Here is a 27,800-nt window from a genome sequence, read left to right on the forward strand (position 1 = left end):
TTGCCACAGGAAACTGGGACTTAGTTTTTCTGTCACTCGAGGACCATGAACATGATAGTTCCCTGATCATTTCTCAATGTCCTTTTTTTTATTGTTACATTTTGGTGGTTTAGTTCTTGGTAGTATGCTATCACAACCGCCTCGATGCTGCTCTGAGCATATCGTACATCACAGACTGGACTTCAGACCAGAGAAGTCTTATCAGGACAACTCTGTATTGATACAACTAATACATTCATGCTGGTATTTGCCATAATCACCATGATATATAGATATAGATTCAAAACAAAGGCTGAAAAAAACTTCACACCTTTGACAGCTTTGACATTTTATTGTTCCATTAATCATGTCTTACAGGTTTTGTAAGCAGTACCAACTTGAAAAGCCACCGTTAGTAGTTATGAATAGTTCTGTTATCCATGTCATATCTCTTTCCCTTTCATCAAAATGTATGTATACAGTATGATCCATTCAAAGCCATATCTTCATAGGGGAGTGGAAGATGTGATGGAGACAGATGTGATGTAGTGCAGTGTCACAGGAAAAACTCGAGTCACACATGAAAAGGAGAGAAAAGTCTAAAGTCGCGGCAGGCCACACTTGGATAGGGGTTTGATTTTCTGCTGCTGAGGGTTTCGTCTACATGAACTCATTGAGGAAACTATTTACGGTCCCTTCAGGTGTCTCCTCCACAGGCTGCCCCAGACAAAAGGAGGGCACCACAAGGAGATCAGGATCCTTGATCTCGAGTTCAATGTCCATTTGGCTGTGAGAGAGTGATAGAAAAATGACATTGACATTCATTATAGCCTGTGCTGCCAACAGATACTGGAAAGCGACATAGACATCCCTGGAGTGTTAATTTTCTGATGTGTTGAACAAAAAAAAATCTCCAACCTGAATAAGAATGATGTGGACTCAGTGAAGTAGAATGTGCTGACAGGCAGACATCCCATGGTTACGGACATGGAGTAGTGGCCTGAAAAAGTGGAGGATGGAGAACACTTAAGTCATAATGAACGTCGCCAGAAATTTAAGACTCTAAAGTGCCTTTCTCACCTTTCGAGCCTGGCATGGGTCCTGTCCACACGTTCACTTTTAACCCCTCCCCTTCGATGGATGGACTCCCCGAGGTTATCGTACTATGAAAATTTGCATCATCGGGAATATCTAGGGGGTGCAGGTTGCACTGCAATGTTTTTTTCACACAGCTCTGGTTTTTGCTGTCAATCTCATAGAATATCCCCTGCCAGGCACAGATACAGACTCAGATGTTGAGGCGCAAAACAGCATCAAGTGAGCGGCGCCATTTTTTGGAAAGAGAGAAATTCATTACCTCATCGAAGAACATCAGCAGATCCAAACCTAGTGACGTGTTCGTGGGGGAGCTCTCGTTTGATCTGAACCGCAGTTTCTTGCCCATTGAATCATAAGTGAATGCACCACATGCTTTCACTTCACCTTTTAGGGTCATCTGGTATCATTCAGCAACATGCATTCAGATGGAAAGAGATAGGCTTTAATGCTATATTTGAAAATGCTATAAAATTGATCTTGTAGGAACAGACTTTAATAAACTCACCACAGCCATGACTCCTGTCATATTGGGTGAATCTGAAAGACAGCAATGTCATTTAGAAGTAATATAACCTTAGATGTTTGCTGACACGACTGTGGCGATCATGAAAGCTACATAACGCACAGACAACTCAAAATCAAACAACTAAAAGAGCCAAAAAGACAAAACTGTAGATTCTTACGACAAGGCTGATGGTGTTCTGCATAGGTGGTGGCAGTCAAGCACATGAAGACGAAGAGTGTAACAGCTGCGTACATTGTCCTGGTCCAGAGAGAGTCACGAAATCAAGTTTGAGATGGCAAAAACAAGCCAAAGTGCATCTAGTGTTCAGTGAAGTTACTACTGCTTTTATAGGGATAAAGAGCGATTCACTCAACAAGTGTCGCATAAAAAACAGCAGGGGTGCTGTGCTTCAAACATCAAGCTGTCTAAACAAATTAGCCCCTAACTCAGCGGGTGGTGACCCAATGAAAGAGTTTTCAAGGCGATCTTTTCTTTGGACATTATGCAGCTGTCCTCAGATGTCTCTGAGCAATGTTTGTCTCTGCCTGACCCCATACTTTCAAAGCACCTTTCAGACTGTCATATGTAAAGAGGAGGTCAAGGGGGAATGATGATGGGGGCAATCAAGGCTCACGTACAGTGATGATATGGTTAAGATATGTGGTCGGACATGGAGCCCGTGACTGTCAGAAAGTGACACCTTTCTGTGGACTATGGCATTCTGTTCCATAATGACAGTGGGCCAACTTTTCATGTGCCCTGAGGTCCCACAAGATACTTCCTCTTTACTCAAAGCTAGTTGTGTGTAGTATGTATGCAGGGGTGGCTGCAGGTCCCTAAAAACCCTTAAAGATCCCCCCAGACACCAGAATAGCCACTGATTGAAATCTATGAGGTCTTCATTTTGCAATTAAAAATTAGATTTCATTGTATGTCATTTTCCCTTTGTCAGAAACTAATCAATTCTTGTCAGGAGTAGAAGTAAAGCCCATCAACCTCGATTTAATGTCATTGCTCAAACTGTCACCTGAAACCGTCCTGAATGATTTGCCTTAAAACATCAGATTTAGATGTATTCATCTGTGATCTTAAAGGGGCTTATACTATGGCGTGTTTTGTGTTTGATACGTTGTTAATGAAGAATAGCAGTTGGTGTGTGCATAATATCTCACAGTGCAATGGTGAACTAACACATTCAGCTGTACAATCGGCTGAAGAGCCTTAGCCACCAGTGAATTAGGCAGCCTCCGAGAACGTACTTACCCCTTTCTGATCCAAACTAAATAGAAAGCTTGGCTTGTTTATGCCGGTTCAGCTGCACGAGCCGGGACAGAAATGTTTTGTTGTCTCAGCTTCACCTTGTGCAGTTTTATTTCCTTCTTCTGCACATCAAAATGTCCCAGTTGTGTCAGTGCTTTCAAGCAAAATACTCAGCGCTAGAATAATTTAATGAATATATATTTCAATGTAAAATACACATTTTGTGTGGTCCATATTATGCCAGTGAGGGGGTCTTCAGTGGAAAAAGGTTGCATTTGTTTATGTGTTTCAACTTTGAAAAAAAAAAAAAAAAGCTGAAATAAAGTTTCCAGTGCACTAAATTTGTCTTTTTGAATGTGATGTTTTAATTTGAATGCAAACATTGCATTAATTGTTCATGTAAAATGTAATAAAAGTTGTTTTTCAGCACATTTGTGTGTGTGTTTTGTGTGCACATTCAGTATTAGCATAGCATAACACATTCAGTTCCTTAAATGTTACTGCACATTAGTGGCACTGGTTTCAGTGAAAGTGCTCTTTTTTTTAAAAAACTAGTATTAGTTTGGAGAAAGGAGTGTCAGACCGGAAATCCTGGGAGCGAAGTGGCTGTATGACATGCAACAATAGCTCCTGAGTAGAATCAAACTTTTATTTTGGCATTTTAGATCCTCCATATTGAAGCAGGTGTTTTGCAGTTAAATGGTAGGACGGGTCTTAATTAGTCACCAGACGCCCAATGTAATTGTTTATATCCTTCTTAATGTGAATTCTCTGCAATATGGTTGATTTTTCACACTCAGCATTTCACATATCTGTAAGAGCATTTCAGTCAGTGTGTGCTATTTTTGAATCACCTGACATGGACAAGTAAACATACTGTGATTTAGACTTGAACCCTCTCTGAAATATTTCATATATTTGTGACACATCACTAATCAGCAGTAGGATTTTATTGACTTTGCATTGCCAAAAAACAAAAAATTGCTTCTTAATAGTCTCTGTATGATGGCAGGTATCAAAGTGCATTTAGTGTTCAGTGAAGTTACTACTGCTTTTATAGGGATAAAGAGCGATTCACTCAACAAGTGTCGCATAAAAAAGAGCAGGGGTGCTGTGCTTCAAACATCAAGCTGTCTAAACAAATTAGCCCCTAACTCAGCTGGTGGTGACCCAATGAAAGAGTTTTCAAGGCAATTTTTTCTTTGGACATTATGCAACTGTCCTCAGATGTCTCTGAGCAATGTTTGTCTCTGCCTGACCCCATACTTTCAAAGCACCTTCCAGACTGTCATATGTAAAGAGGAGGTCAAGGGAGAATGATGATGGGGGACAATCAAGGCTCATATACGGTGATGATATGGTTAAGAATTATGTACTGTGGTCGGACATGGATGCAGCCTGTGACAGATAATAAATGCTGTGATTTAGTAGGGAACTCTTCCCTAAATGTTTATTGCTGCTTGTTCTTTTTAGACTTCAGTGCATAAATGTGAAAGTACCTTCTGTAAAAGGCTGAGAGCACAGATCACAAACACGTGATTCAAGCAGACTTGATTTACCGTAATCAGCATAAGAGAACTGGACTTTTGTGTAGCATTAGATGCTGTTTATTGAAGTCTAAAAATGGGAAGGAAATGAAGAACAAAACTAAAGCCACAAAGGAATAAGTCTGAAAATAGGGCGAGAGTAAATAGTGTATGTCACAAGGGAAATTCAGCATTACTGTATGAAGGGAATATGGGGGAGGAGGTTATGAAAATGAGGGAAGCCCTTCTCCTTCTGCACAAATTCTCTGTATGCTAACCACATTATGACAGTTAAAGAGGAGCTAAGCAGTTTCTTTCTCTGAGAGGAAGTCAGCTCCATTAGTTGGTTGAACTGTGACTCACCCGCTAACCCACAGCTTATTATCTCATAATGTTTGTATTTCCTCATGTAGAGTATGCACAGAAGTGGCCTCCTGTATATAATTTTTTGTTGTGTACGTTTAATGACTAATAATGGAAACATCACATTATCAACCTGAACTTCATTTGTTAGTTAAGGTTTATTTATTCAGGAAGTCTCAATGAGATCAAAATCTCTTTTACAGGTGAGATCTGAAAGAAAATGACACACAGTCATGTTTGCATCACTTCTGGACATCTTATAGACGTATATTCATTTCCTGGAGACTTACCTTAACCATAACCTCAACTCAAACTTAAATCTAACCTAACCCTAACCTTAACTCTTAAAGTCTTCTCCATGAAAATGAATAACTTGTGTTTTGTCCCCTAAAGGAAGGAAAGTCCCCACAATGTGACTGCGCTGATATACATCCCAACATTGTGAGTAATACGTGTCCACACACACACACACACACACACACACACACACACACACACACACACACACTCAACGAATCAGAAATACAATCAGATTATCAGTAGTCCCTTGGAGGAATGTTTGTATTGCCTCATTATGGTAGTGATGTGCTTAGCACCAGAAACTGGTCTTTGCCCAGTTGGTACAAGCAGCTTTTAAAACTAACCCATCCTGTGAGCTGGTTTCATGGCTTTTCACTTTGAACTCAACTAAGGATGTTTACTGTCTTGGCATCCAAGGTCTTATAGATGAAAAGTTTCTGAATGATGCCCATCGGACTTTTTCACATAACTCACAGTAATGAGTAAGAGCATATGGCACACAGGGTACCTCTATAATCTAGTGTAGATAGTGGATTGCTATTAGACAAGCTCAGCTACATTAGTGAAAGAGGTCTGGGGGTCATCAACAGCAGCCCACAACCTGGAGAAGGCCTGGCTTGCAGTGGTATACGAGATGGCATCATAAGCATTAGCGTGGACACTGGAATCTTCACTTGGAAAATAATATATTATTCATAAATGTGACAATGATACACTATCCTGAAGTGGATCGGCGGGTCTATTACACGCTAAGAAAGCCTTTATACATATGTGGCATGCGCTTGCTCTTTCACAGCATGGCTGTTCAAAAGAACCTTGATTCTAAACTTTGAGGAAAATACATTTTTAGACGGCGATTCTTACATAGACTAGAAAAATGTATCCATCATTCCAAAGTAGTGTGTGATGGACATTCACTGAACAAATAGGATCATAAATCTCGAGGGTTACAGGATAGGTTGACTGCAGTCAGTGAGTGATAAAATATAAATCAGAGACTGTACTATATACAGTTTATAGTTGCAGAGTGAGCTTTGAACCCTCCTGAACACTCACACTAACAACCTATGGCCTCAGCTTTGCATAAGCGCCATATGAAGAAACTGCCTAGACTTTCCTGCTGTTGAGCAAAACCCCAGCACTGGTATACAAAGTGAAACCATTACACCACGAAGAGGTAGGTTGAAACTAGTAAGTGTTTAGTGTTCCTGTTGAGGAGGAATTTTATTTAGATTTTTGGATATTTTGAAACTAATTGCTTATCTCAGAGGAATTTTCACAGAAGATTTCATCCCTGCCTTGGCAGATGTGGAGGCAAGGAAAGCCAGTGTGTGACTTCTCTTGACACCACTGTGAGATATGTGTTCATTGTCTTACCTTTCACAGTAGTAACCCTACTGGTTTTGCACCCTGAACCTTATGTACCATTAAGTCTTAGCTTTTAACTTGAAAAACTGGCATGACTGACTGAGAAATTAAATTTAAGGGTAACCATTGAATACGCTGCTCATTTTAACTCTCAGTGATGCCTAATGAAAAGAAATCTATGAATTATCCTCCACAGACGAAAGCAATGCAACAAAAAATGTCATTTATATATGATTATATTATTATTCTTATATATATTATGATTAAAATCATTTTGTTAGTTCTGTTCATGTAGAAGTGTTGATGAGCAGCATTTTACAGCGGCTGTGGTCATTGAGTAATATTTAGTATACTTTCACATGATTTATACAGCAGCCAGTTAGTTTTTAGCCCTTCATTCTGACAGCGTCTGATCCCATTAGGAGTCAGTCAGTGACTCTAGCATCAAACACACCCCTGCCTTAGATAAGACGCATAAGAGCATCAGCAGCCCTGTATTCTGATAGTCACATCTGTGCAGGACACATTTTCAACTACTTTATTTTGAGTGCACTGATCAATACAGCACAGCTTTAATCAACACAGTATGGTTTTTAATTTTCAATATGATAACAGAATATTCCCCAGTTGTAATTCCTTTGAATGTTGGGTGACTTCCCATGCTGTACGCAGTGGATTTATATCTGCTTGGGAATTTACCTCCAAAGAATGATCAACCCCTTCACGGTTGTGCAATTCTTGGAAGCGAGAGCTGTTCCTTTAGCCACAAGGAAAACCAGAAATACACTTTCAATTATACTACCAAGAATACTTTGAAAGAACATGATAGGATTAAACAAAAGATGTGACTGAAGGCCAAATGGAAACGTACTGTCAAATGAATGGCAGGTAGAAGATATGACAAGGTGTTCAGGATTTCCAGCTTCTTTGAACAACAATGACACCTCAGGAAAGTCCAGTAATGAGCCTCAACTTCTCAACTTTTGATTGCCTCAGACCCAGAGAAACACATACTATTATACATGACACTAACAACAACAACAACAACAACAACAACAGTAATGATAATAACAGTTATAGTGTTGTCTTTATTTGAAGAGAACACTTTAAGAAACAAGTTACAAATGCTTTACATAAGGCAGCACATTCAAAACACAAGTTATTGTCAATTAACATTAGAACCAAGTTACAGTAAAATGAAATACAAGAAATAAAAAGATTCAGACAAAGTCAGGACAAGCACTCAAATAAAAGTGTCTATTAAGCTGACAAAAGCTCTGTCCTGTGCAGTTTCAAGCTCACGTAACCCTTAATCATACTGAGGATTAAGTAGGGAGGCTAAAACAAATGGGTTTAAAAAAAATGCAAATTGAGACGAAATACAGAGGAATAGAAATTGGCCTAATATTGGGAACTTTCATAAAACATTAATGCCCAATAATGAGTGTCATGATTACAGGGGCCTTTTTTGGTGTGTTTTCCTGTTGTTTTTGTGAGATTGACTGAAACTGTCAGTAATTACTCATCAGCATCATGAGACTTCTGAAATATTCCCTTAAGGTGCAGAATCAAGACTGGACTATGCCTCCTGTAGTTTGCCATGAAACTCTGCAGGCAATACAGCAGCGTCTCTGTGTGTATATATATAAGAAATTAGAAATATTCTGGTAAAAAGTTGATGCTTTAAATAATAGTGGAAGCCCCAATCCCTGCAAATAAAGGCAGAAAGAAAACACTGAGATGTGCTCATGACAGCAAATCCTTCCGCTACATTAGCTTCCTTATTGAACAGCTTACTCATCTCTGCCTGAATCACACTGGTAACCACAAGATGCTGAGAAAGAGTAAGAAAGAGAGAGAGAAAGGAAAAAAAGAAAAAACTCCAGCTCTGTCAGAAACCGAAAGCAAGAGCATGACAAATATATAAACTGTACTCACTATAGCATGAAGGTATCTCGCTCCTGTTTCTCTGGAGTTCACTGTTCATTGCTCCTTCAAGGTAAGCCCGATTCAAAAATACAGCTTTAGACATCAGTTTGATGGTTTGAGTGTGTGTATGTGTGGGAAACATGATTTTTTCATTTCTACATTTCTATCTATAATTTGTATTTTATGTTTGGAATTGATATGTGAGTATATGTGACATAAAATAAAATCAGCAGGGAACTGTAGAGACAGATGAACAGAGTACACGGTGTGTTTTTGGCATAGTTAGTGTTTTGTTGTTATGTCTTAGACACACTTCGTGTCCATGTCAAACTTCAGACAGAGGCTTGTCAAACAGCTGCTGTGTTATTGTATGCTTGATATGCCCGCGTATTCAGAATCAGTTCAGTTCCAGTAACTTTTCTGCTACTTGTGTGGAAGTGTGGTTTTTTGTTATCAATCCTTGGGAGACATCATTAGAGAACACTGTCATGGTTTCATCACAGAGATGCTGGCTCATGGAGAAAGGCCGTGCTGCACATGATGCAACTGAACGAAATGACTAAAATGAAAGAGGATTTCTCGTCTCTACAGATTAGCCTAGACAGAGACAGGGAACCTGACGGGAAAGATAAAGTTAACTCGTCCAATTGTGGTGCTCAGCCGCTTGCACCAGGCTAGCAGTGATGTGGTGTTCGAGAGACGATACATTAAGAGGAGTCTTTTTTCATGCCAGTGCAACCGGACCAACTGTAGCGTCACTGAATTACATAAGAATGCACGGGGATGTCTGTGGTGGGTGTTGGAGGATGTGGGGTGGATTTTCTTTCAGAAATATTAATGGACTTCCTTTTAGAGGCCAAGTATGGAAATAGAGAGCTTAGTTCCCATAAAGAGGCTCTGGCACTGTAATGCTGTAGTTTGTGTTGGAAGTGATACTGTAGGTCAACTTTCCTGATCTTCTTTTACAGTACTGCAAACAGAAGTGATACATCTCTGCCAGTCTACAGCTGAAAAGCAGCCGAGCAACATTTTGGATAGCGCCGATTTAAACAATAGATGATATCTAATCCATGACGCTGGTCGTGTCTCCATTTCAGATGGCTGTTTGGTGGCTGGCTCTCATCCTCCTTTGCTGTATGCTGAACTGTGTGGACTCCTCGGCTCCATCTCCACTCCTCCTGAGGATTAAATACAACAACTCCTTTCGTCTCACCAGGTCCACTCGGACCCACGTCCAGCAGCTGCAGAGGAAATATGTGAGTCCTGAAAACCGCTCTCTGCTGTCCTGACTGGCCGGCTTGTTACTGTGAGCTCTGTGCACATCCAGCATTAGCTTTCCCTAACGACAAATCATTTATTGTGTTTACTTTAACAGAAGGAGCAGCAGTTGGGAAATAAGCATTTTGAAGACAGAAGCCGGCAGTTAAAAAACCTGCCGTCCCTTTCTACAGATTTCTACAGCTGGCTAAAGCTGACGGTCAGTATCTGCCCAGTAGAAAACCACTGGCTGCTTGTTACTGTGCCAAATGCAGTTTCAAAGTTTTTGGAGAATTTCTTCCATTGTTTTGATTTTTCAAAAACTTTTTTTTTTTTTCTATTCTGGGATTCTAAAACAAAACCTGATGACATCGTCAGAAAGTCTGTTCTTGCAGAATGTAAAACTTGTAAAAATTTGAGTGGAATTCCCCTTTTAGAACTTCAAGCACAGAAAGGGGGGTTGTTGCAACTTTGTGATTATGTAATCATGTGGTTGTCTGTTGTTGTGCTCTCAGGACTCGGAACGACTGCATGCTGCTTTCTGGGACATGCAAGCCTACTGGAATATGCTGGAGTGGAAGAGAAAGCAGCTGGAGAAGGAGGAGAAAGAGCAGATGGCGGGACAGGCGGTCAGTTTACCTCAGAGCATCAAGTACATTCAACTGGACCTGAGGGACCTGATGAGCCAAGTCAGCAATCAGGTATCCAGAGTGTTCTTACTGAAATCCACCCACATTTTGTTCTCTTTTTAGTGAAGAGTTTGGAGGAAGTGACACCAAGGTCTGATAAAAATTGTTTTGCTTTCTTCTCCAGATGAGCTACATGCAGAGGTCTTCGATGACACCAACCTCTGCTCCGGTCCGGGCGGCCTCAAACCCAGAAACCAGCTCTAAAACTGTGTGGGACAGCCGAGTGGAGGGTTACATCATTCTGAGGGATCTAGACCTTTACCTCACCAAGCTGGCAAGAGACTTCCTCCTGCTGGCTTCAAAAAACGTGCATGAGTCAGCAGCGAAAAAGAACGCTGGCGCCTAGACGACACGCACATGCACACAAACAGGCAACAGGAAGAAAAGGGCTGAACTGACGAACAGCACCTAACAGAAAATTGGAATAATAGTTAAAAGTTGTCAATACTTGACTTGGAGCCCTCATTCAAGCTGTTTTTTTTTTTTTTTTTTACATTATATTTCACTGTATATTTATGGGCTTTTTTGGGTATTTCCCGGAGTTTCTGTCTTACCTCTAACTGCAAGTTAGCAATAAGCTGCCAGAGCAGAGAGAACAGTTCCCAACATCCTGTTTCTCCCCCAAGCCCTTAATCTATGGGACTTTCCAAAGATACGTTTACTATTTATTAATATATTTATTACATGCTATTTATTTCAAAGTGTTTGGTTTTATTTCTCTTATAATATAGAGATAATGTGTTTTACATTAGAAGACATTTTATATTTGTTATATTTAAATATATTGGTGTGAAGTTTGTATGACTGACAATAAAGAGATGAAGCATTTGGAACAGTGAGGACTTCATGTTATGATTTTCTAATCTTAAAAAAAAAAAAAAGCAGTAATTATTGCAACATTGACGACATTCTCGTAATAATGATGATGTGTGTGAATTAAAAAAGGATCTTCCTTCTGTTAAGTAAGTTGAGTGTGCTTGTGGCATCATCCTGCCGGCTACAATCTAACAAATAACAACTTCTGAGTGGCAATCCTCCGGTTAGCTGAAAGGATTATTGTTCGTCCGAAAGCTGTTTTCTGTGTCTTCATGTGGTGTTGATCCGAGGGGCAGTCTGTAGAGTGAAATCAGATTGAACACAGTCAGCTGGCCGATATGTTTTTAATATTAAAAAACCCCTTCCTCCCTGCAGGCTCCACACATGACAGCAGAACAGCGGCTGACTCACCACTAGCAGATGTCCTCGCTTGCCTTTGGCCACCTTTAGCTCTGACCCCCTGATGAAATCAATGATTCCCTCCTTGCCTCGAGCCACGGCAAACCTAATACTGCACCCCACACAGGAGGTAATAAATACAGACAAGACAGGGAGATGAGCACTGATGGGCTGGCGACAAACACCATAAAGAAGCAGTAGGACAGGCCTTACCTGCCCGGGCTGATGTTGACGTAGTTGACTTTGCTGGCCATCATGGCTAGTTTTGTCACCAGCTCAATCACATGGCTGCAGTGCAGCACCACGTCACCCTGAGGGAGATACAGCCGCCTTTAGAATGGCTGCATGGTTGCACACTAGTAAACAGAGATGACTGCTGAGTCTTACCGTACCTTCTGCTTATTGTCCTCACTGGGCATGTGCACAACAAGCATCCCATCGCTGAGAGAGCTCACAGAGATGCCTGTTTAAAAGAGAAACCCTGCCTCAGACTCACTGAACTACTGAACACTTAAATGGACAACTGCAACAGCAGTAAAGACCCCTTAGCAATGAAAATACAAAGGAAGTGAACATGAGCTCAGCAGTGATTATGGATTCAAGGACATTAGTAAATATCCTAACATAATACACTCCTCAGTCTGACCTCTCAGAGCTGTGTAGTCAATCCTCTGTTTGATCTTGGTCCTGTCCACCAGCACAGCGAAGTTGTTCGTGAGGAGCAGCTGGCGAGGGCGAGGCTTGAAGCCCTTCCTGTCATACTTGATGACCGAAACACCATACTGAGAAGCACGAGGAGACACATTACTGTGAGGCAGCTGAGAGGTTATGTTAATTATCATGGTCACACAGGGAAAAAAGGTCAATCCCACCTGCACTTTGTCATTGCCGAGGGTCTGGACCACTTTGAGACTGATTTGCTCACGTTCTACAAAAGCAATAGGGAACACCTTCGTAAATGTTTTGTGTTTTTTGGTACATCTTCTGTGTGCTGTTAAGAGGTAAAAAATCAACATGTACCCAGTCTGGAGTCCAAAAACAGCCTTCCCACACTCTGAGGGTAGCTGTCTTTCTGATCCTTGAAGATCTCACTGGCTACAACCTTCTGCATCATCTAGAGCAAAGAAAAAATCACGCAAGATGAAAAATTAGCTCACTTACTATTATTATTTTTAAGCAAGTATGGTCATGCTTTCTATAGTGAGTGTACCTGCTTCTTCCACTCAGGCTGGACCCTTCTGCAATACTTCATGACCATGTTTCTCAAGTGCAGCCTTTGCAGGTGCTCGGAGGCCTGTAGGGCGTCATGGAGTTGACAGTGTAGAGGCTGTATTAATTAATATCTCTACAGACTCTTACTTGTATTCATTCTTTCATTTGCGGGCTGCTTGTACCTCAACGAGAGAGGGAGGCGGTGTCGGCCAGTTTTTGTCCAAAACGTTCTTGGGCAGGTTTTTGCGTAGATTCTTGAGGAAGGAGTAGCGCACATGGTCCAGGAAATACTCATTCTCAGGGCAGTATTCCTCATGGCGGTAGATGAAGCCTTTTATGAATCTGAAAATAAGACAGATACAAGGAAGGAGGTTTACTATGTATGCAAAATGAACGGGTAAAAATACATACATGAATAAACTGTAACAAAGTATAAATCAAGCACCTGCGTATCAAGTCAGCAGCCTGTCGACGCTTCTTAGCCCTCCTGCGTGCTTTCATCCCTCGCCACCCGGACTGGATCACTATCACTGTACATGCACATACATGCATATATTAACACCAAGATTTATACTCAGACGAAGAGAACATCCTGAGGGCAGTTCAGCGTACTGAGAGAGAGTCAGCTTAGGACAAAATAGATATGTTGGAAATGTGAAATGAAGTCAAATATAGGCATTTTTATGTGCATGTACATAAATTTAACAAAGCAGAGGGTCCCAATATAATAATAGAAAAAATCAAATACAAATGAAAGTAAAACCCCAACTGAGAAATAACTTAAATCCTTAAAACTTAAAGCCAAATTTAAATCCATCAAAATGATTAAAATATAAAATAGACAAACATAATCAAGCCTGATCATTTCTGTGAGTAGTTATTCCTGTGATTCAGTTTTAGGGACACAGTCAGGCTGTCCTGTACGGGACAGGAAGGAAACTGTGAGGGAGTTAACAGTGGGAGGCGCTCTGACCTGCATGTCTGATGCGCTGGTACTTGGCTCTCTCCCTGTAGCCTCTCCATGATGTCTGCAGGGTCAGAGCTGGAACATAACAAAGAGTAAATGGATTTATGCTTTTCCATTGAGGTGTTCAGGAGGTCCTGCTGATTCATAGCTCAGTGTAGGATTTATCCCCCGCAGGTGGTGTTGCTTCCTTTCTCATTTTCTGATACCACAATGCTTATAGTCCTTATCACTGTTACTTACCTATGTCTGGCTTTTTTGCTTCTAGTGCATCCTCAGTGGTGAAGAGAGTCTTGGGGAAACGGATGAAGATTTTCGACCTGCAGAAAGCAGACAAAGTTAAGTATTAGTCGTTTGCAGCCATGCGCCTCGTCTGGGTGGCCTCATAATTTGTTGTACCCACTGAGCTGTTACCAAACCCTCTTCGCACGATATACTCTCCCTCTCCCTGCAACAATGCATTACCTTCCCAGTTTGTACTCTTCTGCTTTGTAGCCTAGGTGGTTGACCAGTGTCGAGACACCATCTGCGAGTCTGCCATGCCAGTTGGGCCATGTCTCAGGACACAGGGGTTTATACCTAAAGCCATTTGTGTACAATTATAAAGACAGAGGGCTGAACATAGAGTAAGCAGAATGAATAGTCACTCAGGCTACAAGTCACTGAGTCAGAGAGAAGGTCAGTCACCTCTGAAGGAAGGCTTCAAAGCGGCGTCGATAGGCAAAGCCAGCTCTCCTGACCCTCAGGTTTTCCATCAGGCCCAGGTACTTCACCTGGTGTCTGACCAGAACTTCATCAAACCTTCCTGCGGGGAGAGATCGTATTCACTGATGACAATAAGACACACATGGCAAATCTTATGACACATACTACACCAGAGTATACACTATACATTACATTACATACAGTAAGCTGTTGAGAAGGGAGTGAGACCTTTATTTACCTCAAATGAAAAACAACCACACCTTAGTTTATTTCATATTATTAGAGACCAGCCTTTATTTCTACTTTCCTTGTTTTGTGTGTCCTTTTTTTTATATATATATTTTTTAATATATTTTTTGCTTATTTGTTGCTGATGGAAACCCAACACTTCCTCAATCACATTAAACTGCTTTACAGGGCAGAATTTATTGCCTGGGAGGCTTTTATTGTCAAACATCTGCAGGAATTGTTGAGTTTTATTAACAGCAGCATTAATTTCATGAGAAAGAACAACAGAGGAGAATCAAGCACAAATGAATGAATTAGTGAACATGTCTAATAAAAAGAGAAAATAACTGTGGGGACTATGTTGTACTCAGTGCCTGATATTAGTTTACAGCACAGGCAACAACGAAAACTGAGAGAACTACTATAATATACAACAAATTCATAGTTTAAGATGTAAAATACCTGGTTGCTTGGCATCATTAGGTTTGATACAGCGCACGTAGGATGGCTCTTTAGACATGAGAATCTCCATGAGTTTCATCAGGCTGTTTTTAAACTGAGTTGCAGCCTAAAGGACAAATAAAAAACATGAAACTGTGGGAAATTCCATGTATATTTGTGTGTATGTGTTGGTTTTTTTTGAAAGAGGGGGAAAGCATTCATAAGTGAAGTCTTTTATTATATATTATATATAAACCACAGAAATACTTTTGATTTAAACCACATCAAATACAGCTGAAGGAGAGAGGGAGGGCGATTATAATAATTCTCACCATCTCTGGGCGTTTCTGGTCTATAACTTCCTCTCTGCGGAAGCAGTGCCTTAGGATCTGGTTGTCTGACTGGCACATGACCTGAACAGAGACCAAACCACACAACCACATGTCAACACAGCATGCCCCCCTCTTCCTCATCACTCAACAATGGCAAGACACACAGAGGTTTTCAAAGGCCGTGACGAGGCTCTACCTTGTCCATTTTCAATATCCTCACCTCTTTCAGGTTTCTGTTCAGCAAGTCATTGTTCTTGTCAAGGAAACCTGAATGAGACAAACAATGCAGTTTGTCATTAAGGAATCGGTGGTTTGTGGGACACGCTCTGAAATTAATGTTGCCTCTTACAAGAGAATGAGGTTTAACCCATGCTAAAGGCAGAGGTGCAAAAACAGTCAACTGGTTGATCTGGTGATAAATCACAGCTTACCATTGACATTGTAGTTGACCTCTCCAGCATAATGCAGTAGCCTGAACTCCTCCCTACTCATCACCCTGCGAATTTTCCCATTTGCCAACTTGTGACTGAAAGACATACACACACACACACACACAAATGTACAAATTTACATAAGATTGCTGATAAGAGACATTGTTGTTAGAAGAGTCTTTTACTGTATGCCAAATGATGCTTACGTGACAAAATGGGGATGGCCTCCCAGTGTGTCTTCCAGTTTCTCTAAAAACGAGACATCGCAGGTCTCTCCAGGTCTCAGGCACTCCTCATCCTGAACAAAAAAAAAAGTCATACTACAAGAGAAAACCATGTACAGAGACAAACATGTAGACTAAGAGTTGTCATGCGCACCAGAATGGAGATGATGCCTTTGTGCTTCTCCTCTATCAGGTCACAGATGATCTTGTTGTCAAAGTACTGCACTGTCTCCCACTGATATTAGAGGGACACATTTGGAGGAAAACAATGTTGTGTTAGCATGGAAATATAAATATAAATAATACACATGGAACTTACATATTACATAACTTACTGCAATTCCCTCTGTCTCATACTCCTCCTGCTCAGATCGGAGGGTGAGCTCAATAAACAACTGCTGGAGCTTCTCATTGCAGTAGTTGATGCAGAACTGCTCAAAACTGTGGCAAGAAAAATAAGGGAAACGAGATCAAACGCACGTGCTGGCAGGCAGATTATGATGTGACAGAGAAAAGGGAAATTGATATAACTCTCACCTATTGTGCTGTAGGACTTCAAAGCCATAGATATCTAGAAGCCCTATAACAGAGGAGCCTTTACTGCTGTGGTAGAGTTCATCCTGTATGACATATAAAGTTCATAGCATGCAATAAATAGTCAAACACAGTATGTTGATGGAATTTCAACTGTTGTCTCTGAGTTGTTATCAGAAGTGTATCTGCACCTTCAGAGCCAGCGACTGGTTGATCTTCTCCACCAACCATGTGAAGGTCCGACCGTACACAGCCTTGGCTAAGGCATCACGGGCAGACACTGCCTGCTCAAAATTCAGCGGGCTGATCATCTGAAACGCACAGGAATGACAACAAATTCTAGAATCGCACGATACGCACCAAGCTGCTGAAAACACGAGGAACAGGGACAAAAAGAACGTCACCTCCTCTCCTTTGGCAGTGAGTTTCTTATGAGTGAGTGCCTCCCTGAGGGCTGAGCCATCAACACCCAGCAGCTGTAAAACAACACATCTGCTCTTAGCTATGCCTTCTTGCGTGTTTTTGTGCATATCTGAACATCTGATGATACTAGTGGGACTGTTATGACCTTTGTAAGATTGTTCATCTCAGTCTCAGTGGTGATGAAAGTGTCTCCTTCCTCCCCTTCTCCAAACTGAGTATTACCCAGATGAAGAACACTGGCGATGATATTCAGCAATTTCTGAGGTCAGGCACAGGAAAAACAGTTAACAACAACCTCGCAGATGCACTGTCTGTTCTTTTAGCTAAATAAATGTTTGGACAGTCATTGAGAATATCATTCATATACAATCAGGACTAAAGATATTGTTCTTTTTAAGTGAACAAGTTTTCAAAATACTACTAATATTAAATGATCACAAATGCTTGAGGTTGATGTAAACAATGTCGGATTCAAAAATTCCTAGAAAGATCTTCGTAAATGTTGAATGAAATAAAGCCTAAATATAAAATTGCTGAGCCTAAAGGACACAAAAATGTTGTTTGGTAATTTCAAAACTGCACTGTAGTGTAAACTTGTAACACTATTTTGTGTAGTTGTTCTCAATGCATTCATGATGATAAGAAATGTGATGTTAGGATAATAAACAGTGGGCATATTCATGGTGGAATACAACATTCCCAGTATGATGGAAACTGAAAGGACGTTGTTCGTCTTGGATTCACTCCCATGACTCTGCCATTTAAAGTGTTCCACTTTAATGTGGCAAATGTGGTAAACCAGAGAACACGAGTGACAAACACAACAGTAATGATGTTTCCAACATTCAGTGAAATCATTTAATTCTGCTATTGTGTCTGACCTGCACTTCTTCCTCCGTGAATCCAATAACAGACAGGGCCTTCATCACAACTTTCCAATTATTCTTGTCACTGACGGAGCTCAGTCTGGGACAGTTGCCCTGAACAAGACAATTAAATATTACACAGCAGCTGATGGTGTATTTGCATAAACCTCAGTTTAACATCTGCACCACACACACCTTGACCAGATAGTGGTAGCTCTGAGGGTTTCTTTCCAGGTCCAGTGTGTTAAGCAAGTCGTCATCTCCTCCATCCAGAAGCTGATAGAAGATGTGGAAGTTCCTCTCGCCGTGGTTCTGGTGTACTACACGTGATTTCTCCAGCAGGTAGTTCAGGATGTGGCCGCCCACTGGTGCCCCCTAGGAGAAGTTACAGACAATGGAGGGAGCAGACAGCGACTGTTGAAAAGCAGGATCAGCACTTTGAGTGTCTATGTCAATGACATAACTAACTGCTGTTATCAGTGTGGTGTAAGCACATATAGTTACTAGAAAGAGTTAGAAAGCCAAAGAGGGAGTGTTTACCCTAAAGTCAAACTGGACATCCATGTATTTTCCAAAGCGGCTGGAGTTGTCATTCCTTAGTGTCTTGGCGTTGCCAAATGCCTGCACAAAGCAAAAGAGCCAGGAAATTAGAGGGAGGAAATGAAATCAAGAGCAACAATAGAACAACAAAATCAAACAGGAAAAGCATTAAAACATATTTATAAGAGGCAAATGTGAAGAGAAAATTCAGATTTCTCAGGTCAAGCAGATATCATATATTGCGAAAGACAAATAAATCTGTGAGAGTGGCCATTCAGTTTGAAATGCCAACAGTGAAATACCTCCAGAACAGGGTTAGACTGCAGTAAGCGGTCACCAAGGGTAGCCATGTGATGATTAGTGGGACAGGTGACAGCGTAGTAGAGGAGGATCTTCTTGGAGGCCTCTGTTTTACCTGCTCCACTCTCACCCGATATGAGAATACACTGGTCCTTCCTCTCTGTCCGCATGGCTCGGTAAGTGTTGTCTGACAAGGCGTAGCTGAGGGAAAACACAAAGGCAGCTTCAACTACAGAACTACCTACGGCTGAAACGTGGTGGTGGAACAAAGACACCTGTACACGTCAGCCTAACAGAAGCAATGGGAAGTGGATTTGTTTTATTATGACAGTTCAACTGTAAAGTCAGTTGTTTGCATACTTCTTATTGTCTGATTTATTTGTTAACGTTAGAAAGTAACATCCCCACAAATCATAAGAATTCATAAAATTAGCCAGTCTGTCACTATACATAAAGCAGGTATAACAGTTTTTTTGTGACTAAATATTCTATTTCATGATGAGGCAGTTCACACATAGAGCTGTTACAGTTCTAGTGAGAGTTTCATTATTATTATTACGTCATTATTATTATTGTTAATTACATTGAGGTAGGCAGACCAGAAACAATACGTATTGGCAAAAAAAAGAAGATGAACTGATAATGAAAATAATTGTTGCAGCCATGAAGTGATGTACCATTTTACTGTATATTTAGTGTGCTATAGAAAGCCTGTGTGGAGGTTTCCATTTTAAAGCATATGATACACACATACCCAGACTATTACTCAATGCACCATGCCTCAATAAATCCTGTTTGATGACCAATTAAGTAATATACGGTTGTCGTGCCATATGATCATAAGCTGGGCAGTTGACACTAGAGGAGTTTGGTGGAAGGAATGTCTGAGGATGAAGTGACTCACATGTGAGGCGATATCTCATAGAAGCTGACCCCTCTGTAACGTTCCATCTGCGGCTTGGAGTAAATCTGCAGCTCTTTGTAAGGGTTCATTGACACCAACACGGAGCCAATATACGTCTGAGCCAAAACATTAGAACACATTCAAGTATGTTTCACCACACCAACTGAAATGTTTTGGAACATATGAAGAAAATTGGCTTCATTACATAGATGAGGTTTTCTCTGAAGCGTCTGCGGAGGTTCTCTATGAAGGCTGCCTCGCTGTTGTAGTTTTCCAGCAAGACAAAGTCCTGCACCCCGACCCTGTCCCGGGCAGTCAGGGCACTCTCCATCACCAGGCGCACTCTTCCCTCAATATCCACCTCCTGCAGGAAGAAAGAGTAGGAGGAAGGTAACAGAGAGGCACAGAAATGAAGCACCTTCCACAGTTGTGCAGAGAAAAGCTTTCTGTTCTGACTAGATGTAAGTACATGTGTGGACCAGCAGGGGGCGCAAAAGACCTATTACCACTTTATTTGGGGCATGCTACGTTCACCCAGTTACGAAAGAATTAACATCTGGTTCTCAGTATGACAACAACTGTCCCATTATATCACAAGACATAATGCATTTATGAAGACAGACAACACATTTTTCCTAAAGATCTTCAAAATATTAGGGCAAACGACTCAAGACTTCCTGACCACATCACCAAAACAACTGTGTAAACACACCAAGAAAGAACAGTCCCACCAAGACTTGCCAAGCTTAAACAATGAAGACATTTAAGGAATCCAAATGATAAACAGAAGACAAGATTGACTCTACTATTATGCAATAGTGAGATAGCGTATTATGATGTATGTACAGTACACAACAGCTCGATATCACCAGACAGGATTTAACTAATGTCACTGGGAAAGTGTGTGTACATGTCAACCCCACTGTGATGGCAAACATCACAGTGCAGACAGGGAATAATTACCAGCCAGCAGAGTGAAAGTGTGAGATATGCCCTTAAGTAACATATTACACATACAACCACATGCACAGGCATGTGCACATACAAACAAAGACATAAAAATGTCAGCAGTCAGTACTTACTGATGATAAATATCCAGAAACACAGTTCAGTGTGTAGTCAGTGCACTACATCTGAGCCAAACCAGCTGCACTCTATCTTCAGTATCACAGATTCATTTATGAGTGACGCCTCGCTGTTTCTCTTTACACATTCATAAAAAAAAAAAAAAACAAGCAGAAAGTGGAACAAAGGGGCTAGACTTCCACAGGACTTCTGTTTTTCTTGAATGCAAGAGCCTCTCAAGGGTCTCATTTGGCTGGTTAGTGCCGGTAAAAGGTCATTATCTCTGAACACTGGATGCAGGAAAATCCTTAAAAAAACAAGAGGACAACAGTGGAAGATAGCCAAGAAGTGAGAGCAAAGGAAAGTCACTGGATGCTTCCACTGCAGCCCCCTCCCCTCTGTTTCACCTTGGAGTATTGTTCTCCCTCTCCTGCAGGTGGGCTTCCTACAGATAGTAATTACAGTTCACAGTCAGATTTTCCAAAGGATACAACTAAGGAATGTTAAGGTCAGGTTAAGGACAGGCATTCAGTGGATGCTGCTATGTGTTTCTATGTCGGTGTCACCAGCTGTGCATGCTTTTGTATCCAACAGGGAGGATATGTGCTTTTGTATGCCTGGTCAACAAGACATTAACGCTTCTATTCATGCTCAGCAAAAGTGGAATAATTAGCAGTGCCGACTAACAATTATCCTTAAACAGCTTTAGACTGTGGGGCATCCCACGGAGGTGCAGTTCTGGCCAATTGCTCAAGAATATTACTTGCTTTAGTCTGACATTTATTGGTGAGTGTGGCTGCAGATTATTACATATCATGTGACAATGACCAGCACTACCTGGCTCTGAACTCTAACAGACTCCTTTTGCGTGAATCTCATTCCACCTTCCTCAGATCTCATACCTTTTTTGTTCAACTGTGATCTTATTAAGATGTATAGTAGCTGCTGTGCTGACGGTGTCTACTGAACATCCACAATTGTGTAACAGTCTTGTTATGCTGACTTGATTTTTTTCTAGACAGCATTACACATACACTGGAACATCAGACTTCCCAGGCAACAAAACACAAACTCAAAAACACTGCGATCATTGTTTTCAAGGAGCTATCTCTCAGTAGTCATGAGTTCCATATTTTTCAACTTCATTTTATTACCATAATATGTGAGGGGGAAAAAATCTTTTAATGAAGGGAAGCCTCATCCAAAACACTTCCTTGCTTCCAAAACATGGGAACACTGCTACTGCTGTGGTAGAGCAAATCATTTTTATGGACACACTGTGGTTGTGATACCTTGAGAGCTACAGGTCGGGGACGAAGATATAAGCAGAATACAAGGTAATCCTTGCAGCTTTGTTTTCAGTGAACTGACCTGAGGCTTGGTTGTTACAGCAGTGAGAGTCTGATCTCTACTGATAGGCTTCCAGGAGTGCTTGAGTGCTTTACGGGGGATTTCACACTGAGTACCAGGGAACTTTAGTAAAAGCTGCAGGTTTGTAGGTGCAGCAGCAGTGACAACCAGCGAGGAGGCTAACTCAACAGTGCGACTTGGCTCCTGGCCCCATGACTAAGCTCTACTGGGTCGACTACATTCGGACTGTCTTCCTTATAAGGCATGCCCCACCACTCTGTCCCAGGCCGAGCTGCTCCGGTACCACAGCTGGCTCTCTACCCCTGATGTGCCAGTAATGGATATGGTGGAAAAATACCAAGTTCATCCTCTGTGGACTGCTTGGGTTAAAGCTTATACAAAAACCAAAATACACACTGACTCATACACAGGGCAAAAAAAAAAAGAAAAAAAAAAAAAGTGACTCATTGTTCTGTTTTGCTTTTCCCTCCATGAGTGAACACAGTAAATTGGTGGAACCTATCTTGTGCTTCACTTTGTAAGAACAGATAACACGCATGTGCACGCACACGCATGCACGCACACAGGCACACACACACATGCGCGCACATACACACACACGCGCACACACACACACACACACACACACACACACACACACACACACACACACACACACACACACAGCCCAGTCAGTGTGCAGCATTAAAAATGAAAACACAACAAGAAGCATCATAGTAGTCAGGATCTTACCCTGCCTTGGTACCTCATCCTGTCCTGTTATTGCTGGAAGAAGGCTGAACTGGTGGTCCCCCCCCCCCAGGGTGGTGCTCCTCCTCCCGTGTCAAACACTCTTCAACTGTAACTTTTCATCCACCTATGCCTCCGAGCGACAGAATTGGGTAACTTATCCTCTTCTCTCTCCCTCCACGTAAGTCACTTTCAGTCTCTTTTCTCAGCTTTAGTCTCTTTCTCCTCGTCTTCTCTCCTCCTCGTCTGACTCCCCTGTGAGGACAAAACATACACTCAGGCCAAAACACCAACAGCCTCTCTTGTTTATACCTTCAATTCATCTTCCCTTTGACGGGTCAGGTTTATGTACGCCTCTCCGTGAGTCCCTCGCTCCTTCCCTCTAAACTATGCTGCATGAAACAAGGGCAGGAACTCCTTTCACACGTCACACAACTGGACAAGAGAAAAAAAAAAAAAAAACGTCAAGGGAAAGTAAGCTATTGGATCATGCAAGAAAAAAGAGCCAGAGAAACAGAGAGCTGAAAGGGTTTGGAAAAATTTGCTAAGAGCCCCAAACTACAAACATGTAATCACTGTGCAGCTATATAAAAGAAGGGAAGAAAAAAAAAAACAGAAATCACATGATGAGATCTCAGTACATTCTTTCTTTCCTTCCCTCCCTGTTCAGCTTGCTCCCACCCTTTTCTCCCACAAGCTGAGACAGATTCACATGGGATGTGAGTTATGGGGGGTGTTTCACCAGCAAGACTGTGTGGCTCCTCGTGGCTCTCTGCCGCTGTTGATGAAATAACTTACATCATAATACCACTCACTGCAGATATCTGACATTTAAACGCAATAATGCACAGACCATCAGACTCCTCACTTGTTTGGTTCCCTCCCGTTCTAGGCATTTTTGGGGAGTGCAGTCAGGGCTACATCGTCCCTACAGCGCCCCCTCTGGTTTTCCTCCCCCTATCTTTGCTCTCACCCCATTTTCCCTCATTCTGTCTCCACGCCTCACTCCCGTTCCTTTGCCAGCATCATCAAATATCCAACTCTGAGGAATCTGAATAATGTTACCCAGATGGAGAAAGTCTCTCGCTCTTTTTTCCTCAATCTCTGGCTGTCTCGATAGTTTTTAAAGTGAGGAGGAAAAAAATCTCCATGCTGCTCCCTCCTTACCCCTATATATGAAGAGAACTGGGGGAGAACTGACGCTGTCACATCCATTAAACTATGTAAAAGATCTTGTTCCAAGTGGTGTCACTCAAAACCTCATTCTGGTGCCCTGCCTCTTTCACTAAATATGGTAAGCAGTCCTGTCAGGTCTGCCCTACGTTCCCACAACTTTTTTTTTTTTTTTTTTCAAATGTTTTGTCACAATTTTTCTTTCTGAAAATGCAGCCTCAGTGCCCCCTTGTTTTGCTCAGATACCTCACTGCATTATACTTGCATGTACTTGATTCATGCCAGCATCACCTTAAATGATCGGTCAGTGCAGGTCAATTTTGTATAGAGCGCAAAAATCAAAAGAAACATTGACAATGAGATGATAGTCGATCATTTTAGTTGGCAAAGAAAAGTTGACTACAGCAGAGTGGTAGGTATTGTTGCGTTCCCCTATCAAAGCCACACAGTGCTCTGAGGAAATATTCTAGACAAGAGGTTCTGTGGTCTGTATGCTTCAGGATGTCCTGTATTGTTGGTTTCAATGTTTCTGAAGTAAACACATGAAAATGAATGTATGCTGAACTATTGTGCCTATTGTTAGGACATATGTTTTTTGAAGTATGAGCACAGCATATTGAACAAACTAAAGTTTATGTTGTCAGGATCAGCATGTGTCGATGCCTGGCCATTATGTGCTCACTTGTGCGATTCAGGCTCAGGCCCTGGTTTCTCTCAGCTAGGTGTCTTATGCACTGTGTCTTCAGTGTGGACCTTAATTTGGGTCAAAAAGGACAAGTTCCACAGCGACTACGGCCACTACCAACACAGCTCCCAGGGTAACATCTACAAATGAAATACACATTTAATCCTCTGATTGTTGTTAACAAAAACCTCACAGTTGAGCATGTTTGGGTATCTCTTAAATCTTATTTAGGCCTACTCTTCTGGAGCCATCAGAAAAGTCAACTTGACATATTCTTCTGAGGTCAAAACCGTGCACAAACATCTCACACAGAATATAGTGCAGATAGATTGCTGGCAGCATTTTTAGTTTTACCTTTGAAGGGCATCCAAGACAGAGCATGTGTAACCACATGCATGTGGAAAACGTAAGCGAACTCTCCTAACACATGTGGTTTCTATACTCTGCATGCATTACACCTAACAGCATCTGGCACAACCTTACTGCAAATGAAATAAAAGGCACTAAAGTCAATCAGAAAGAAACTACATTTTCACTGTGGCGTGGATCTTCAACACCTGAGCTTATGGCATATCCTCCTGTCTTATGTTCCAGCTGAGTTTTTTCAATATGTGTTCCTATCTTTGTTTTGCAAGTTCCTGTAAGAAGGATTTCCTTCCTTCTGGTCGTTTCCTGATGTTCAGGGTCTTCCTCCAGGACCATTTACTTGAGCTCAGTTGTGATGTAAACTATACCTTTCTATATTTTAGCTCCATCTCCTGCATGTTTACATCACCTGCTTTCAGTGATTTTCTTCCTATATTACTTTGAAATGCAAAAAGCCCAATGTGTTGATCTGGAATCTAACATTTAGCAAATGTGTAACTGCTATTAAAATATGTACACTCGCGCTGAGCTGATTGATTCAAACCAACTTCCTCTCAGGAACAGGCTACATCCCCTAAACTGTCACTACATCCACTTCTGTCAAAGTCAATAACAAAACAGTAGAAGATTTAAGACAACCCCTCCTGCCCTTTTCTCTTTTTTGCAGATACAACCCTCTGCCTGACTTCAATTTCACTTAATTACATTAAAAACTCAAAAGGCTAATTCTGAACATCTGACATATTTTGGGGGAAATCCAAAGAATCCTAGCATAACCTTCCTGTCATGCACTGTGTGACAGTGTCTGAGCTTGAGGTAATCCTCTGTTTTCCTCATTTTGTATTTAAATTGCTAAGGTTTTCCAATTCAATGTAACAATGAATCACAGTGGAATGATGACTTATGTGGGCGGGGTGGAAAATGGGCTGTTTCTCCTCTCTTTCTTCCAATTCTCTCTCTCTCTCTCTCTCTCTCTCTCTCTCTCCCTCCCTTTGACACACACACACACACACACACACACACACACACACACACACACACACACACACACACACACACACACACACACACCCATCACATAGACAATATATGTGTCAGAATAAATGAGATGGTGGGTATCAGATATAATCTTTATAAACTATCTATCTCATCTAAAAGCTACCATGCCAACTTCACAGTCAAATTGTCTATTTCTCTTTTTCTTCTTTCCTTCTCATCTCTGATCTGTTGTGTTGCATTCTTCATGCTTCAGTGTAAAGTTATTATGAAGTTCACTAAAAATGAAGAATATGTGTTCTTTGGGTTACCTAACCTAGCTTCCTGACTGTTTATTATGCCCTTGGTAGAGATGCCATTTCCCACCTATTGTCCATCTGTGCTGTGCTCTCTCAGCACCCATCTGCTGTCCGTTTCACCCCGTTCTCACCCCGACTGCCTTTCATCCCCCAGATCCCTGTTACACCACAATGGCTACTTTCTAAATTGATCAAGGTGTAAAACAAAACCCCATGAATCAATAAGCAGTGGAAACTCACTTGCAGATGTTGCAGGAATTCAGAAACAAAAAAGAAACAAACAAATACTGTGGTAAGTCTGTTTTCTCTTGATGATAAACACAGTCAACATGAGGATGAGGAAGAGGTTTTAGGTCAATAATGTAATGTCTCTTGCATGATCACTGGGACAGTAACAAGCATGACTAAATCCACTCCTGTTGACATTCTGAATTATACTAAGGCTTAGGGCTCTGCCTAGTGGTAGTAATATCAACTACACTGAACTGGCTCCTATGCCTCTATTTTTGTGAAAGGGATGGATTGCCATTATATTTGGTTCCCAGATGAATCCTAATTAGTCTGATGACTGCTTTATTTTTTCAGCTAGTGCCATAAACAGATGAAAATTTCCATTGTTTAACACTCAATTTTTTTAACAGGATCATTCTAAAATCATCAACAGAATAGCATCAAGAACATTATCATGACATCCCAAAAATATACACGTGTGCAAACACACAAATACAAATACTGTAAACACATTCAAATACTGTATAATGTGCATGCATATCTGTAATATACCATAAACACATACATACATATATGCCTACCTTGTCCTAGTTAATGATCAGCGTGCCTGGAGCCACACTGGAGTTGAACAGTGAACCATTTTTTCCATGTCCCCCTCCGGTAGCAGTCTGGTGCTGGTCACAACTTTGGTTACTTGTACAGCTGAAGGTGAAGCTCATTGAGTACACAATCCACTGCCAGGCTGATTTTCTTTTCCCAGATACCCAGACGAAATGCACTCCCACTGGGAACCGCTGAATCCAGATGGATAAAATTACAGCACAGCAAAGGTCCTTTCTGGAAAAAAGCTTGTAATCTTTATAGAAAGTAAAAACTGTGACTGCTTTAAGCCTTCATTGCAGAGGTGATAGAAAATTTCAGGTAGTTTATAGCCAATAAATCCGCTAGGAGGCGGCACTGCTGAAGTTAATGGTCTGCACAAAGTAATTAGATCTGATGCTGATGACTGATGCCAGCCTCTGTTAAAGGCGGAAGAGCTGAATGGTAGTGTAGCACACTGTGGATGTGTACAGGCCAACTTATTAGACTAAACTTGTTCACCTGCACTACAGTTTGCTGTCTAGATGTTTTGAAATACAATTTCTGTTGAAGTGATATTCCTATTGCCTTGGACCTTTGGGAAACTCTAGGGCCTCTCAAGATCCGTGTGCAGACTGTCAGTCTTATTTCACTGTTTTTTGTTTTTTTTGCTTAATAGAGTTTACAAGGGCATTATCATGGTAGTGGTAAAA

General features: G+C 41.3%; 3 protein-coding genes across 7 annotated transcripts; 1 reads left to right on the forward strand and 2 right to left on the reverse strand.

Moving 5' to 3' along the window:
* Nucleotides 1-311: 311 nt before the first annotated feature.
* epd (ependymin) lies at nt 312-12,620 on the reverse strand. Of its 2 annotated transcripts, XM_076750219.1 has the most exons (7): nt 12,617-12,620; nt 1,761-1,859; nt 1,583-1,614; nt 1,337-1,474; nt 1,060-1,246; nt 898-979; nt 312-766 (listed from the first exon to the last, which is right to left on the reverse strand). In XM_076750219.1, the coding sequence occupies exons 2-7, from the start codon at nt 1,834-1,836 to the stop codon at nt 640-642; spliced, it is 642 nt and encodes a 213-aa protein (XP_076606334.1). In that variant the 5' UTR covers nt 1,837-1,859; nt 12,617-12,620; the 3' UTR covers nt 312-639. The 2 variants fall into 2 exon arrangements, with proteins under 2 accessions (XP_076606334.1, XP_076606333.1); XM_076750218.1 differs by lacking the exon at nt 12,617-12,620 and having other exon boundaries at nt 1,761-1,897.
* Nucleotides 9,399-10,826, forward strand: LOC143333111 (uncharacterized). The gene is made up of 4 exons (XM_076751050.1): nt 9,399-9,584; nt 9,704-9,805; nt 10,101-10,286; nt 10,399-10,826. Exons 1-4 carry the CDS (start codon nt 9,399-9,401, stop codon nt 10,618-10,620), a joined length of 696 nt encoding a protein of 231 aa, XP_076607165.1. The 3' UTR covers nt 10,621-10,826.
* Nucleotides 10,988-27,199, reverse strand: myo1ca (myosin Ic, paralog a). Of its 4 annotated transcripts, none has more exons than XM_076750216.1 (33): nt 27,090-27,199; nt 22,762-23,013; nt 19,799-19,957; nt 19,594-19,709; nt 18,692-18,890; nt 18,390-18,470; nt 18,045-18,224; nt 17,865-17,963; nt 17,129-17,242; nt 16,965-17,036; nt 16,752-16,871; nt 16,564-16,646; nt 16,362-16,467; nt 16,181-16,261; nt 16,009-16,100; nt 15,803-15,897; nt 15,592-15,638; nt 15,372-15,452; nt 15,061-15,166; nt 14,353-14,470; nt 14,131-14,244; nt 13,909-13,985; nt 13,675-13,743; nt 13,147-13,231; nt 12,884-13,043; nt 12,700-12,783; nt 12,510-12,603; nt 12,362-12,417; nt 12,136-12,271; nt 11,882-11,952; nt 11,703-11,800; nt 11,502-11,601; nt 10,988-11,387 (listed from the first exon to the last, which is right to left on the reverse strand). In XM_076750216.1, exons 2-33 carry the CDS (start codon nt 22,777-22,779, stop codon nt 11,361-11,363), a joined length of 3,138 nt encoding a protein of 1,045 aa, XP_076606331.1. In that variant the 5' UTR covers nt 22,780-23,013; nt 27,090-27,199; the 3' UTR covers nt 10,988-11,360. The 4 variants fall into 4 exon arrangements, with proteins under 4 accessions (XP_076606331.1, XP_076606329.1, XP_076606328.1 ...); XM_076750214.1 differs by having other exon boundaries at nt 22,762-23,193; nt 27,090-27,173; XM_076750213.1 differs by lacking the exon at nt 27,090-27,199 and having other exon boundaries at nt 22,762-23,320.
* Between the last annotated feature and the right edge of the window lie 601 nt (nt 27,200-27,800).

This window comes from Chaetodon auriga, chromosome 15 (genome assembly GCF_051107435.1).
Source record: "Chaetodon auriga isolate fChaAug3 chromosome 15, fChaAug3.hap1, whole genome shotgun sequence".
Classification (NCBI taxonomy): Eukaryota; Metazoa; Chordata; class Actinopteri; order Chaetodontiformes; family Chaetodontidae; genus Chaetodon; species Chaetodon auriga.